Source organism: Colias philodice, chromosome 29 (genome assembly GCF_061535455.1).
Source record: "Colias philodice isolate Cphi_HAF_F1 chromosome 29, ilColPhil1 Martin Lab GWU primary, whole genome shotgun sequence".
In the NCBI taxonomy this organism is placed as follows: domain Eukaryota; kingdom Metazoa; phylum Arthropoda; class Insecta; order Lepidoptera; family Pieridae; genus Colias; species Colias philodice.
In genome coordinates, this window is record NC_143114.1 from 6883510 (window position 1) to 6898001 (window position 14492).

Sequence of the window (14492 nt, forward strand, 5' to 3'; positions counted from 1 at the left end):
TCAAAGCGGAGCGGGTGCGCAACGAATACGTTGCGGGCGCGCAACGAACACGCCGCGGTTGCGCAGCGAATTCGTTGCGGACGCGTCATTTTGTATACTCTCGCACAAAAGCCAGCCCTTCCGCCTTGCCTAACTTCCATTCAATATTTCCATCGTTTCTGTAGCACTCAATTTTTTAACCGTACTGTGGAAATGCACTTACTTAACAGTTAACTAAAGATGTAATAACAACTGGAGTTGTTAAAAAAAGGTGCTATAAAATTGAATTACTAGGACTTTTAGAATGTACCATACATTCCAAAAGTATGTAACGACTGACCAGTATAATCTCTCCCATAGCAACGTATGTTATAAAGAGATTTTGTGAACCTAATTATGAGCAAAGTGATAGTGAGTTGCTGGTTGCTTGATAAAATTTTCTATTCACTGCTATTTATCTAATAATAAGATAGCCCTGTTTTAGTTAAGGAGCTTTAACATTTATTTCACTAATGAACTTTCTTAATGAGCAATTAAGTTATCTGATTGCATTTCGATCAAGATTTAATAGATAAAACAATACCCTAAACATTAACATGTTATGAAACTCGTAAAAAATAATGATCTCATAATTATTATACTATCACAAGTTATAAGTAACAACCAGCACGGATTCCATTTTGTTAATGAGTGTACATGACTGCGACGTAAACGTTGCGCATCTGCCACGCGTCCGCAACGAATTCGCTGCGCAACCGCAACGTATTCGTTGCGCACCCGCTCCGCTTTGAAACCGCTCGCAATCCGCTAGTGTGATATGTCACTAATGTGTCTGCAGTCTGTACTCTGAAGTAGGGGAAAATGTAAAATGCATTATGCAAATATTCATGGGATTGAAATCAATAAAACAAAATATATAATAAGCAACAATTTATTTAAAATACGTTATTCACATTTCGTATTCACTTAAAAAAACAATTACTTTATGACCAGTAATAACTAACTTCTTAATTAATTATGTACAATTAAAAAAAATATTAAAGAATGTATACAAATATCGTTGCTTAGGAGAGATCGCTTATAAGTTATAAGGCCTATAATGTTTACAATTTCTAAGTTCTAAGTTTACAAAAGAATTTGATACAATCTATACAATTACTATCAACACTTTTCAAACTTGAAATTAAGCATTAATTTATTAAACAGTTTTTATCAATGGCACAATGGTAAAGGTGCTTTTCCACCAATAATGTGCGAAGAGGTGTAGCGAGGAATGTGTTTGTAAATAACCAATAGTATCGCCACACCCCGGACACTCCATACAAAATGATCGTTTTGACAGTCACATTGTAGAGACTGCAAATGTGTGTGTTAACGCTTTATGGTTGGCACATTTGTGACTAGCGTAAAAAAAAACTCGCGTTTTTCTGATGAAATACATCCGTAAACAGCACAATATCTAACCATTTTCTACGAAAAACGATAATCACAAATCCAAAATAATAAAATTACTTTAAGTCAATTTGATTAATGTTGCCAATCTTCGTTGCGTATCGTCCTTGCAGAAAAATATGGCCCATTTTATGTCTGATCGCGCGGGGGTGAGGTAAGTTTAATTTTGGCGGGAGGCGGAGAGTGTCCGTTCTGTAGCGTTTAGCTACTATTATGTATTCTGTGGTATCGCTTCAAACTTCAAACTAAAAGCGATATGATTGGTTCTTTACAAACACATTCCTCGCTCATTATTGGTGGAAAAGCACCCTTATATCGTAATCCTTGACAACTTCGTACTTAATATATTCGATTCAGTGAAGTGAGACTTCTTTAGGCGCGTTCAGAGTAAAATTTCAAGGTTGCATCATGGCAATATGTCACGTCATGGAGTAAGGCGAAGATCTCGCCAAAGAAGTTCCACTTCTAACACGTGTACTCGTCACACGCTCTTTTTATTATATTAAACTAAATATGGCAACACTTTTATTAAGATTTACATTTTGTATATAAATGTCAATATATCTCTCCTTTAGTTTGTCGTTTCGCACCTATTTCTTATATGGCAATTATATTATAAGTAAACTAGATTTCCGCCCGCGGCTTCGCCCGCGTTTTCAAAGGAAAACCCGCATAGTTCCCGTTCCCGTGGGATTTCCGGGATAAAACCTATCCTATGTGTTAATCCAAGTTACCCTCTATATGTGTGCTAAATTTCATTGTAATCGGTTCAGTAGTTTTTACGTGAAAGAGTAACAAACATCCATACATCCATACATCCATACATCCATACATCCTTACAAACTTTCGCCTTTATAATAGTATTAAGATTAAGATTAAGATAGGTGTAGATAGGTTATCAACACAACATTCGATCTTCAATCAGCACACTAACGCACGCACGATTAGACGTCAAAGTGAGATAGCATGATTCATCTATACGTGAGCGAAAAAGAGACAACTGACGTCAATTCTTATTTACAAGCCATATTTCGTGCCACTCCCGGAGAGCTAACCTATCTACACTTTTTTACATATAATGTCATTGTTATATAATGAGCCTTCAACACAATGGGCAGCGTTGGCCCAACAAAATGATAGTCGATGTTTGCCGCCATTGGGACGATTATGAAAAAAACAGCCGATCATAGACATTTACCTGTACACTATTTTGATTGCCTTTACTTGCCCAACGCTGCCCATTATGTAGAGGGTCCATAAAGAATACAGGGTGTCCCAAGAAATAGTGATATACTGAAACTGGGAGGTAGAGGACCTAGAGGGCTATCCGAATCACCCCCATGTATGTTATGCCAATTTTTTTCGGATTTATTTAGTTTTTTTTTTTAATTCTACAGTATATCACTACTTCTTGGGACATCCTGTATTGAACGACAAACTTAAGGATAATACGAAAAAACATTCAAATTTTCTCAACATCAGCATGATGCGCTCGCACGTGTCCTTTCAGACTACAATTCTGCACAAACCCCTGTCCACAGAACGTGCAAACATACCGCCTATCATTCGCATGTATTCTCATATGTTCTTTCAACGTTTTCTTCCTAGCATACGATTTTTTACAAACACTACACTGATACGTCCTTTCGCCTATATGTTTTATCATGTGCACTTTTAATTCGGTCCCTGTATAACACTTATACGCACACACTTGACACTGAACATCACGAACTTCAAGATGGCGTCGCTTGACATGCGACGACAAAGTGTATCGCCGCCTAAATACCGCGTCACAAACGTTACACTTATATTGCAATGGCGGTTCACCGTGCACTTCGACCATATGTTTATGCTTGTTAAAATAATCCGCAAAACGTAAAGGACATTTTGTACACTTATTTTTCTTTACAGATTGATGCACTATACTATTATGGCAGTTGAACTTATGTTGTGAGGGGAACACTTTTTTGCACAAATCACAAGGAAACGAACCGTTTTCGTGGGAGTATCTCCAGTGGACTTTTAGCCGCTTTTTCGTCATATAACCCGCGCCGCATTGTTCGCAAACAAAGTTTCTATAATGTACGTTCATGTGACGTTCTATGGATCCGAAGGTTTCGAAGTTAAACCCGCAGATTTGGCACTGAAATTCGTTGCCTTTTATAAGCTTGAAAGGCACGATCCTATCACTGTATTGCGTGAATATTTTCTTCTTATGCGCGCTGCTCAAGTGGGTTTTTAAACCGTTTAAATTCTCGACATTTTCATTACATATAGTACATTTTAAATCGGACACATGAGCATAGACAATGAAGCTCTCCGCTGAGAATTTGGTTAGAATTTTCTTCATGAGGCCCTTGCAGTTTTCGGAGTCTTGATGATTTTGAAGTTTCTCAAATGTATCGAATGCTTTTCTACAATAATAGCAGAGTATGCCAGATCTTCTTTTCGGTTTGAACGGCGCCATATTGGAATGTTCTAGCAATATTGTTACGTTGTTGACGAGCGCCATCTTTTCCGTCAAATACATGGACGAACTTTTCCGTTGTCGTTCTAAGAGGTTTTTGATCGTGTTCGCATTTATTAGTTTTCCTGGAAAATTATTAATAATGTTATATTTTTGCAAGTCATAAAAAATTATTAGTCAATTAAATTGCGTTTTGTCTGCTTGTGTATTAGAAATAAGAATTTAGAGGTTAGGAATTATTTTTTTAAGTATATGTATATATGTATCTGTTTAATTTTCGGACACGTCGAGACTCAAGATAATTAAAAAAAATTCACGATTTAAACCTGTTAAACTCAAATTTTCAATTCAAACTCAAAAAAGAGCGTGTGTGCCGCGGCACATGTGTCTGAAGTGAAACTTCTTTTGCAAAATTCAAAGATACCAAAATCGTCGCCTTACTCCATGACGTGACGGTATTGCCATGACGCGACTTTGAAATTTTAATCTCCACTTGCCTAAAGAAGTTTCACTTCAATAAGCCTTTTAAACAACCATGTATAAATTTCTAAAACTACCTTCAATTTTATGCATAATATATACCTTTCAAAGAATCCAAATGTTTGACATAATTATCACAAGTATGTAAGAGCGTAGCTCTAGTTGGCAAAGGTTTTAAACTGTTTTTGGGAAATCTAGATAATAGTTCCGCTTCCCCTGGCACCATATCATCATTATTTTGCAATGGTGTACTGGAGGTACCTGAAAAATAAAAAAAATGTATATTTTATTTATGTTGTTTTAACAGCATGTTTACTAGGAATGCTATGCCAAAAGCAGATTGACAAATTCATTCATCAGTTCGCAGAACATGCTAATCTCAGGAACTACTGGTCCGATTTGAAAAATTCTTTCCGTGTTAAGCCTTGTTTCCACTTGAGCATGCTCAGGCGAATGAGCGGCTCATTTGGCCGAGCCGCTCAAGTGGAGACGCCTGAGCATGCTCGGGCCGCGCGTGCTCAGGCGTCTCCACTTGAGCGACTCGGTCAAATGAGCCGCTCATTCGCCTGAGCATGCTCAAGTGGAAACAAGGCTTTAGATAGCCCATTTATCGAGGAAGGCTAGAGGCTATATATCATCACACTAAGACCAACAGGAGCGGAGTAATGCGGGTGAAACCGTGGGGAACAGCTAGTAAATTATAAATTATAATAGTATGATAACTAACATTGTAACAGTAGAATCCTACTACTATTATAAAGGCGAAAGTTTGTAAGTATGGATGTATGGATGTTTGTTACTCTTTCACGTAAAAACTACTGAATGGATTTGAATGATACTTTACCACAATATAGCTTATACATCAGAATAACACATAGGATAGGTTTTATCCCGGAAATCCCACGGGAACGGGAACTATGCTGGTTTTTCTTTGAAAACGCGGGCGAAGCCGCGGGTGGAAAGCTAGTTTTATATAAATAATCATTCTATACTTTGTATTGTTACCTCTTGATGGAACTGCATTTTATAATAAAGAAACACACACTTCACTATAGTCCTTTCCCAAGAAGCTTATATCTTATACACTGGAGATTTCGGTATGAACATTTGACGTGTAACAAGAAAATTGTTGTGTTCTATCACTTTCACACCTAACTTGGTATTGCCACTGTTAAAACGAAGTTTTCCCAAGGCTACTATGTATGCTGTAATATTCTGTGCAAAAGGTTAGTTTTTGTACATGACTTTGTTGATAAATTGCCAACAACGTCATTCAGAAGCATTGTTGGATGAGACAATTATTATTTATGCTAAATAAAATAAGTATCTGAACCAATTATTAAAAAGCGATACTCCCTGATTATGGGTAGTTACCATAATAAAATTGTAGCAACTCTCACTTTGACAATATGGCATAAGTGTCAAAAAAATTGCGTCGCTTCGAATATTTAAGTTAATATTGTTGCGTATTTAATAAATATTTTCCGAATATTAATAATGTATTGCATTGTGAAAAATTGCAGAAGTTTTTGGACACCAAATTCTGGCCTATAATTTCACAGGCAAGTGTATATTTACGTTATTTACAATATTCCTCAATACTCATGCATTTACCTGTTTAGAATCATTTTAATGGCAAAAATCGTCAAATTTATCATCATTTTACTAAGCAATCATGTTAAATAAGTTCTTTTCCTAATACTTTCATCATTTTTCAACAAGTTTTCAACAAACAAATTTAACAAGTAAGGTAACCATGATGATGGGTTTTTACGGATAGCGACGATAATATATTGCTAAAAAATATTATGATGAACATTTAGAACACCATTTTAAAAATTTTTATACTAGTAATGAAACAACATACGACATCGGTATTGCACTCACATATTGTGGTTTGTTCTTTTTTACATTGAAATTTATACTTTTTAACCTAATATTTTTTTGTTTTACGTATTTCAGCTTTCCAAAAAATGAAGTAAAAAGAAATATATGTGCCTATCAAGGGTAAAATTACTGAGGATTACGACCCAGAAAAAAAAATACTGCTATAAACAGTTTTAATTTGATGTTTTTGGCTTGAAGTTGACCCGTCGAAGCAACGCGTTTAAAAAGAAGATCTGAGTAACTTACAATTTGGTAAACAGCATCTGATGCAAAACACAACTTTCCTCTATTTACAAAGGATGTTAATGATGTATATCGGTTAATATCCAAGCTTTGTAGCCAAAAGTTATCAAGCGTTATTTAAAACTATCATTCTCTACCAATTAAAATTGTATGTCATATAAAGGAGATAATTCTTGTAAGATGACCAGTAATTATAATAAAAATACTGTTAAAAATATATGTCGTTATTATTTATAGACCATGATTTTTAGTTTTTTCTATTTCGAAAAATCCTGAATATACAAACCAGTGTGGTCACCCACAGAAAGAGACAAAAAACAACACTGACGTCATTCAAGGTTATATTTTCTTGTGACAAGTTAATGGTCATAGTGCAATCTCCAGTGTATTAGATATAAGCTTCTTGTCCTTTCCACATAAGATGATTTCTGTGACACATGGATTTTTGACACGTGTAGAGATGTCTTTACTGAAATCATATCAATTGTTTTCGATAATCGATAATATTTTATATGGAAATGAAATCGATTTGAAAAAAGTACCAAAATTAGTTTTTTCGGCATTTCGCCAACAATTAACTAAGGAAACTTAGCAAACAACAGCAACAAAAAGTCAACAATAACAATTAGTAACAATAACAGAATACCACGTAAAGTATCATTATAAAAATGCAACTTTTATGCACTCGTACAGACGATTGACTCGATTGACAAACGATCACAAGATGGGCGCCGATTATATGATTTTCCAACTCTATGATTTTTCAACGATCCATTTCATGTACACAAATTGCGTAGGTATTATATTTTTGTGTTATTTTATTTTATTTTTCATTATATAAATACTGTTTTCGATTTATAAGTTTAAGATGTTTTATTTTTATATTTTTGGCAATAATTCCGCCATAAAATAAAAATATTATGCACTAAAATTATTTTGGCGTTTTAAACATAAACTACGTAATTCGGAACACGATGAAGTGTCACAGGAATCATCATAGGTGAAAAGGACTATAGTTCCACTTTATTTAGATTTTTATTACAAAAACTATGACCGATTTCGAAACAATTTCAATTTTAATTTTTAGTATGCCTGCAAATAAAAATTATATTGAAACAATGAAACAAAATATTACTCACTAATATCATCTTGAATATAATCATCATCATCATCACCATCATCAGATTCTTCTCCTTCCAATTTAATTTTAACCTCTGGTTTCACATCATTCTCTTGATTTGGTTTCTTCCAGTCACAATCATTGTCGTTCACTGAAATTTTAGAAATTACATCACAAAGTTTGTGAGGATGTTTGTTACTCAAGCTCTTTCACGCAAATACTACTGAACCGATTACAATGAAATTTGGTATGTAGCTGAATAAGATATAGGCTACTTTTTATCCCGGAAATCGTGCAGAAACGGTAACTATACGTGTTTTTCTTTGAAAACGCGGGCATAGCCGGGGTTGGAAATCTTGTAAGGAATATTTATAATTGATAAAGTTTTAATTGTTAATAGCCTGAGTTATAATCGCCTAACTATTGTCATCAAAAAATTGTTCTATGTCATGTGTACATTAAGAGCGAACAGATATGTTGTTGTGACTGTTAATAACTCAGGCCCCGGAATCACAGACACAATAGAAAATCTATTGTGTCGTGGACCGATCGGGCCGTTCGGGGCTCAATGGGTAAAATAATAAACAAATACTAATTAAAAAAAACAATAAACTGAGATGTAACCTTTCCTATCTTTCAAATTGGATCACACTGAATATGGGGCGCAAAACAAATTTAAAATTGGTTAAGTAGTTTTAGAGTACATCGTGGACAAACAATGTGACCTGTTTTTTTTATGTATAAGCTGGCAAACAAGCTTGCGCGTCACCGGACACAAAAAGAGATGATTAGCGCCACCTATGAACAACCACAGACCCTGGAGTATTGTATTGAATTTTTATATATGTATAAAGATATTTATTATTAACTAGCGGTCCGCCCCGGCTTCGCCCGTGGTACATATTTACATTTTCTCTACATAAAAACCATCCTCATACTTCAAGGAATATAATAAAAAAAGAATTATCGAAATCGGTTCAGCCGTTCTCGAGTTATGCGCTTACCAACACATTTTGCGATTCATTTTTATATATAAGATAAATAATCCTTTGATAATGTGAATAAAACCACGGGTAAACTAATAGACTATATTATTATTACTTACTACTTATAAACACTGGCTCCTTGCTCATCGCTGCTACCAAATCCTGCTCTGCTCTTATGACCATGGTTCTGAAAGTGTTGGCTTCCCGCAGCTGTTTCACGCATGTTGCACATATCAACCTACTCTGTTTTGATACTATGCATAGCTGAAATATTAAACAGCAACTGTTTTGTAGAATTTAATGTTTTGGTTTTATGGCATTCTTACTAGTGTAGTTCAAATTCAAACATTTATTTAATCAATTACTTTTTTCTAGAAGCTCTTTTGTATCGTCATTACAGATTTAAAATTTAACACCGATCCGGAAAGCAGTTTGGAGAGGAACCGCAAAGAAACTCCATAGTTAAAATATAAATAAAATTACATCAGGCATTTTAAAATTAGTTGTGAAAAACGACACAGATGTATTATCTCGCACAAAGGTTCATTATTTGTTTTATTTAATATTAAACTTGGTAAAACTGTACATTATAGGGCGTAGAATTTGGGGGTAGTGGGGGGTGGAGAGAGGGGGGGTGGGTACTAGGAACTTCCCCTGTAAAGGGGGGGGCGCGAAAATTAATAGTTTTCGAGATATTTACAAATTAAGTTTTGGTCCGCCTAAAGCAAAGGGGGCGCAAAGTAAGGACTTAGAAAATTTTTGATCTAAAGTGAAAATTGTATAGGTATCATAAAATACATAATTTTTATTCAAAACGCTAAAATAAGCATGTTTTATAAAAAAAACTTTTTCTCCAAAATAAAAAATGGCCGAGATATTCGCCCTCAAAGATTGATGATATTTTAGCGTAACGTTTTTTAGCTAGATTCGGACTTTCGCAGCTTAATATTGAATACATAATATTCCATCATTGAAAAAATTTACATTTTACAATCCGTCATGTATCTTGGTAATTATCAAGTTTAGAGAAAAGTTGCCCCAACAAAACATGCTTTTATTAGCGTAATCTTTACGATAAAACAAGAATAAATAGGTGTTATAATGATACCAACTCCATCAAAAATTTTCAAAGTCCTGCGCCCCCTTTGCTTTAGGTATTTTTTTCCAGTTCCACATTGATCTGAAGCAATTACTTAATATTAATTATTACTTTACAATAATAGTTTTCAATACTAGTAATATTGCATTAGCTCTTTGATTTGAAATATGACAGATTTAATGTAATAGACATTAGTATAACCTGTAGTTTTTTTTTTTGTTTGAGTGGGAATCGCCCTAAAGTCGCTTCTGGCACGGCCGCTTCGCGGGGCTCCTATTTCTGTGTAGTTTTTTTTTTAAGAAACCTAACCTAACCTAACCTAACGGCTAACCTAACCTAACTTGATTTTTTTTTGCGCGTCGACGGAGCCCCGCTTCGCGGGGCTCCTATTTCTGTGTAGTTTTTTTTTTTAAGAAACCTAACCTAACCTAACCTAACCTAACTTGATTTTTTTTTGCGCGTCGACGGAGCCCCGCTTCGCGGGGCTCCTATTTCTGTGTAGTTTTTTTTTAAGAAACCTAACCTAACCTAACCTAACCTTAAGGCTAACCTAACCTAAACCTAACCTAACGAATTGAGGGTGAATATCTCCGCCATTTTTGATTTTAGAGAAAAGTTGTTCCTATAAAACATGCTTATATTAGCGTTATCTTTACGATAAAACAATAATAAATAGGTGTTAAAATGACACCAACTCCATCAAAAGTCCTGCGCCCCCTTTGCTTTAGTCCAACCCAACTAGCTTTAGTGTTAAAAGGTTATCTAGTAATCCGAATAATCGGACGATTAAATTATTTTATTCATCCGGTAATCGGACGACTAATTTATTTTATTCATCCGTTTAGCGGACGACTAGACACTTCGATTAATATTTTTGTTAAATTATAAATTGCGAATATTAATAATTTTATTTTATTTAATCTATTTTACAAAAACTTTACTTAATAATAATTATTTTTAATGTTGTTGTTAAAAAATATACAAATTTCATAAATAAAATTTAAATTATAATATTTTTTTTGTTAGATAGAAATGTTTTACCTGAAATGAAACGCGTTTGACAATCGCTGTAGGTCAATTTGACACTGTCATAACAGTAAGTTCGCGTTTCAAAGATAAAATGGAGTAAAATTTTCCGATTTTCAAAAATTCGTGACTCAAAAACAAAAAGTTTTCGCGCTGTGAAATTTCAGATTTAGGTTCCATAGGACAATAGCTAACCACAAAAAAAATTACGACTCTCAACTCCACGCCCTATAATGTACAGTTTAGCCTTAAACTTAAATAAAATATTGAGAACTTACGTATAAATTGAAACATTCTTGAAATATATCGGAATAAACTTCGCGATAACCATTTTGGATGTATTCCTTCATAAGGTCTCTGTGGCTGCCTTCAATGTTACAAAATCTACATTTCCCGTAAATATTAAATGTATCTGTTTCCATTTTAATAGAAAAGCATCTATTTTTAATAACAAATTGAAATCTACTGAAAACTACATCAACAAAAACAATTCTTGAATTTCGAAATTGACACTTGACAGTTGACAACCGAGGTTGACAAGAATAATCAAATCAACGTCAAGTTTGAATAAAATGTACGTTCGGAAATTTGAAATAAAATTAAAACGATACAATAAATAAAAAAATAAGTAATATCTAGTTATTCATTTTTATCCAGAATAATTCGTTGTACTTACTTATGTACGTGTATTTGTTTTATTTGTTACAAGACTTAGGTCTTAGATTGATAGTCTAATAATTTCCTATTTAGCACAGCGGCCGCGTTCGATTTCGGTTTATTAAAAAAAAATGTTGGTTTTATGAATGTTTGCATATTTAAAACTTTACCTGTTGATCTGGGTGGACCTTATTACATGACCTTAGACCGGGGACCTATATTTTGTGGAAAATCCTCTCTACCAGTCTGTGACTCAACATCTTCATTTTCAGGATTAAGAAGAATATTCTTACCAATTTGTCATTGGTTAACATTGATTTTATGGGAAAATATGTATAATATAAACAGTTACCAGCAGTTTTATTTATTTATAATAAATCATCGGGAATGATTTTCTACCTGACAGTGCATTTACATCAAACGAGCGAATGCTCATTATAAACCCACTATGTCAAATTCTTTTAGTGTAAACCTTGGTGTAAACAGATGTAGAGCATTCTTTGTGATGTTCGTAGTGTGTTTGAAAAGCATCTATGAAATGTTCTAATACTAAACAACACTGAATACGAGTTTTCGTTCACACTAAAAGATCACGAAGAAATTCTCTTGCTTTATGTTCGCTTGATGTAAATGCACCGTGTACGCATAACTTCCCTTTTTTCTTATATAAGCACAAACATTCGTAGATTGTATGAATGCTCTACCATCTAAATATAAATAATAATCTTATTTAGATAATATTAATATGGAGACGACACCGCCTACATCACATATGTTCCGCTCAACATACGCCATACGGCGGTTTTTTTATGGTTTTAAAGTGTAACGCATCAAATATTCGTGTGTGTTACGATATTGCACAAATAATACAAATAATACGGAAAAGTGCAAAGGAATAACTTTCATCGGTAAGTACCTAACTAGATAATAAATTTTTAAAACTTAGTTAGAGCAAAAAAATGGCGCACAGATTTTGTTCGTGGTGTCTCCTCCATACGTAGTAATATTATCTCAATGAATAATCTTAATTTTGTTTCATATTACTTAATAAACGGGCCAGTGATTTGGTATTAAAATGGGACCTCACATTTTTAATAATTTAAATAGATAAAAATAAAATAACTAGGCCCCTTTTCAATTTAATTCATGATAAATTACTCACAATGTTATACCTACCGAATTTAACTGAAAGGTAATAAAACGCCAAATATAATAAAATTATTTATTTTAAATACAGTAAAGTTTCATCGAAAACATTACAATATGAACAATATAAAAATAATTTTCTAAGAGTCAGTTTCACCACAAACACATTAAAAATATTTATCGTACATTATTTTAACTGAAATATAAGCTAAACATAATATATCTAGAAGTTGTGAAACTGATTATTGAAGTGAAACTTCTTTAGGCGCGTTGAGAGTAAAGTTTCAAGGTCGCGTCATTGTAATACCGTCGCGTCATGGAGTAAGGCGACGATTTTGGTATCTTTGAATCTTGTCAAAGAAATTTCACTTCTGACACGTGTGCTCGGCATACGCTCTTTAATATTAAGAACACTTTATATGGTGCTTTGGGTTGACAATTTTGGTCTCTAATTAAATATTACAATATAATTAAATATTACGTTAGTTTACTTACCTATCTATTTCGTTGATTATAATAAGAAAAGAAGACAGGCTTAGATTACAAAATAAAAGGCAGATGGAGCATGACAATCATCCATCGCCCTTGTCAAAGAAAATACGAAATCAAAAACGAATACGAAACTCCCTCAGTGCTATAGCGATTCTAGTGTCATGCAATACGTCAAAAGGGGTTTGATATTTTAGTAAAAAAATGCTGTCTTGTGATATTAAAACGCTGTAAAATTTGTTCCCGAAAACAAACAAAAAGATAAAACATCGTTTTACAGGTTTTCTGTAGATTATTTGACTTATTTAATTTTGTATACAAATAATAATTTTACATATACGAAGGAATACAAAACTTCAACGTATGCTGCCAGTATTTTAAAAATGAATTTGCCATTTTTATGGGTAAAACGGTAAAATAGTTAAAAGATCTTCGGGGTAGTGCTGTTGGATTTTTCGATCGTGAATGTGATTGTTTGTATAGTGCAATAAAGGTTCATGATCATTATTAGATAATTTTAATAAGCATAATACTTTTTTTTGTTTCTTTTATATAGCTTAAAAACGTAAGTCGTTTTCGCCGGCGATTAAATTCATTTGAACTCCGTGATGGATATGACAAAATTATTATTATTCAGGAATTATATTTATTTACTATCCAGTAAAGCGGATGTGGATGTCGTAAGGTGTCACTGAAAAATCAGTGTTAAGGTATTATGCCTCAGGTATCCTGAGTGGCTTCCTTTTTTAGCGCAAGCAACCATACATAAATTCATGTTTTCTATTATCTATTATTCATAATTCACACTGCCAATTAATCATTCATAATTTAATTTGTGTGTTTATGTGTACTGGAATAAATGGTTTCTTCCTTCTTTCTTTCTAAAATAAAATGTCCCGTGTTCTCGACTAAAAATTACCGCTATCCGCATTCATATATTTTGAAAATAATTTTGAAACATTTTTTTATGTAATTTATTTAATTAAAAATTTATCATTTATGTAACAATAGATTTTTTACAATATTATAAAAAATTATCATAAACAAGAATTTATATAAAATTTAAATTAAAACCTGACAGCTAATTTATGTAGCCAACGTTTCTAACACCACTACCATAATATTTCAGATGATTGCAATGTCACCTCATAAATCAAAATCGGTTCAGCGGTTTATACTGCAAAGAAATACGGACGTGGCAAAGAAATATTATACATAGATACACTCGAAAAACATAACCCTCTTTCTTCCGTAGTCGGGGAAAATTTTGGGAAAATTTTCAAATCTCTGGTAACATAACACGCACACAGAAGCACCGTGTTCGTACAGTGCAACGGCGAAATGACAGCACACATAGCTTTATGGAAATGACGATAAATTATTCGGTTTAGTTCGGCAACGCTCCATCTGTCTTTTATTTTGTAATCTAAGAAGACAGGAAAACTAGAGATATTGGTATTA

At 33.5% G+C, this 14492-nt stretch overlaps 1 protein-coding gene across 1 annotated transcript; it reads right to left on the bottom strand.

Moving 5' to 3' along the window:
* Positions 1 to 2317: 2317 nt before the first annotated feature.
* LOC149476069 (uncharacterized) lies at positions 2318 to 11275 on the bottom strand. Its single transcript, XM_089712657.1, has 5 exons — positions 11018 to 11275; positions 8734 to 8878; positions 7648 to 7779; positions 4481 to 4639; positions 2318 to 4023 (listed from the first exon to the last, which is right to left on the bottom strand). The coding sequence occupies exons 1-5, from the start codon at positions 11159 to 11161 to the stop codon at positions 2894 to 2896; spliced, it is 1710 nt and encodes a 569-aa protein (XP_089568783.1). The 5' UTR covers positions 11162 to 11275; the 3' UTR covers positions 2318 to 2893.
* Between the last annotated feature and the right edge of the window lie 3217 nt (positions 11276 to 14492).

Bases quoted from the DNA above. Each gene is read 5' to 3' on its own strand.
- LOC149476069 (XM_089712657.1), bottom strand. From the start codon at position 11,161: ATGGAAACAGATACATTTAATATTTACGGGAAATGTAGATTTTGTAAC. The intron at 7,780-8,733 runs GTAAGTAATAAT...CTAAAATTTCAG, and splicing joins GGAGCCAGTGTTTATAAGTA to TGAACGACAATGATTGTGAC. The intron at 4,024-4,480 runs GTATATATTATG...ATAATTTTCCAG, and splicing joins ACATTTGGATTCTTTGAAAG to GAAAACTAATAAATGCGAAC.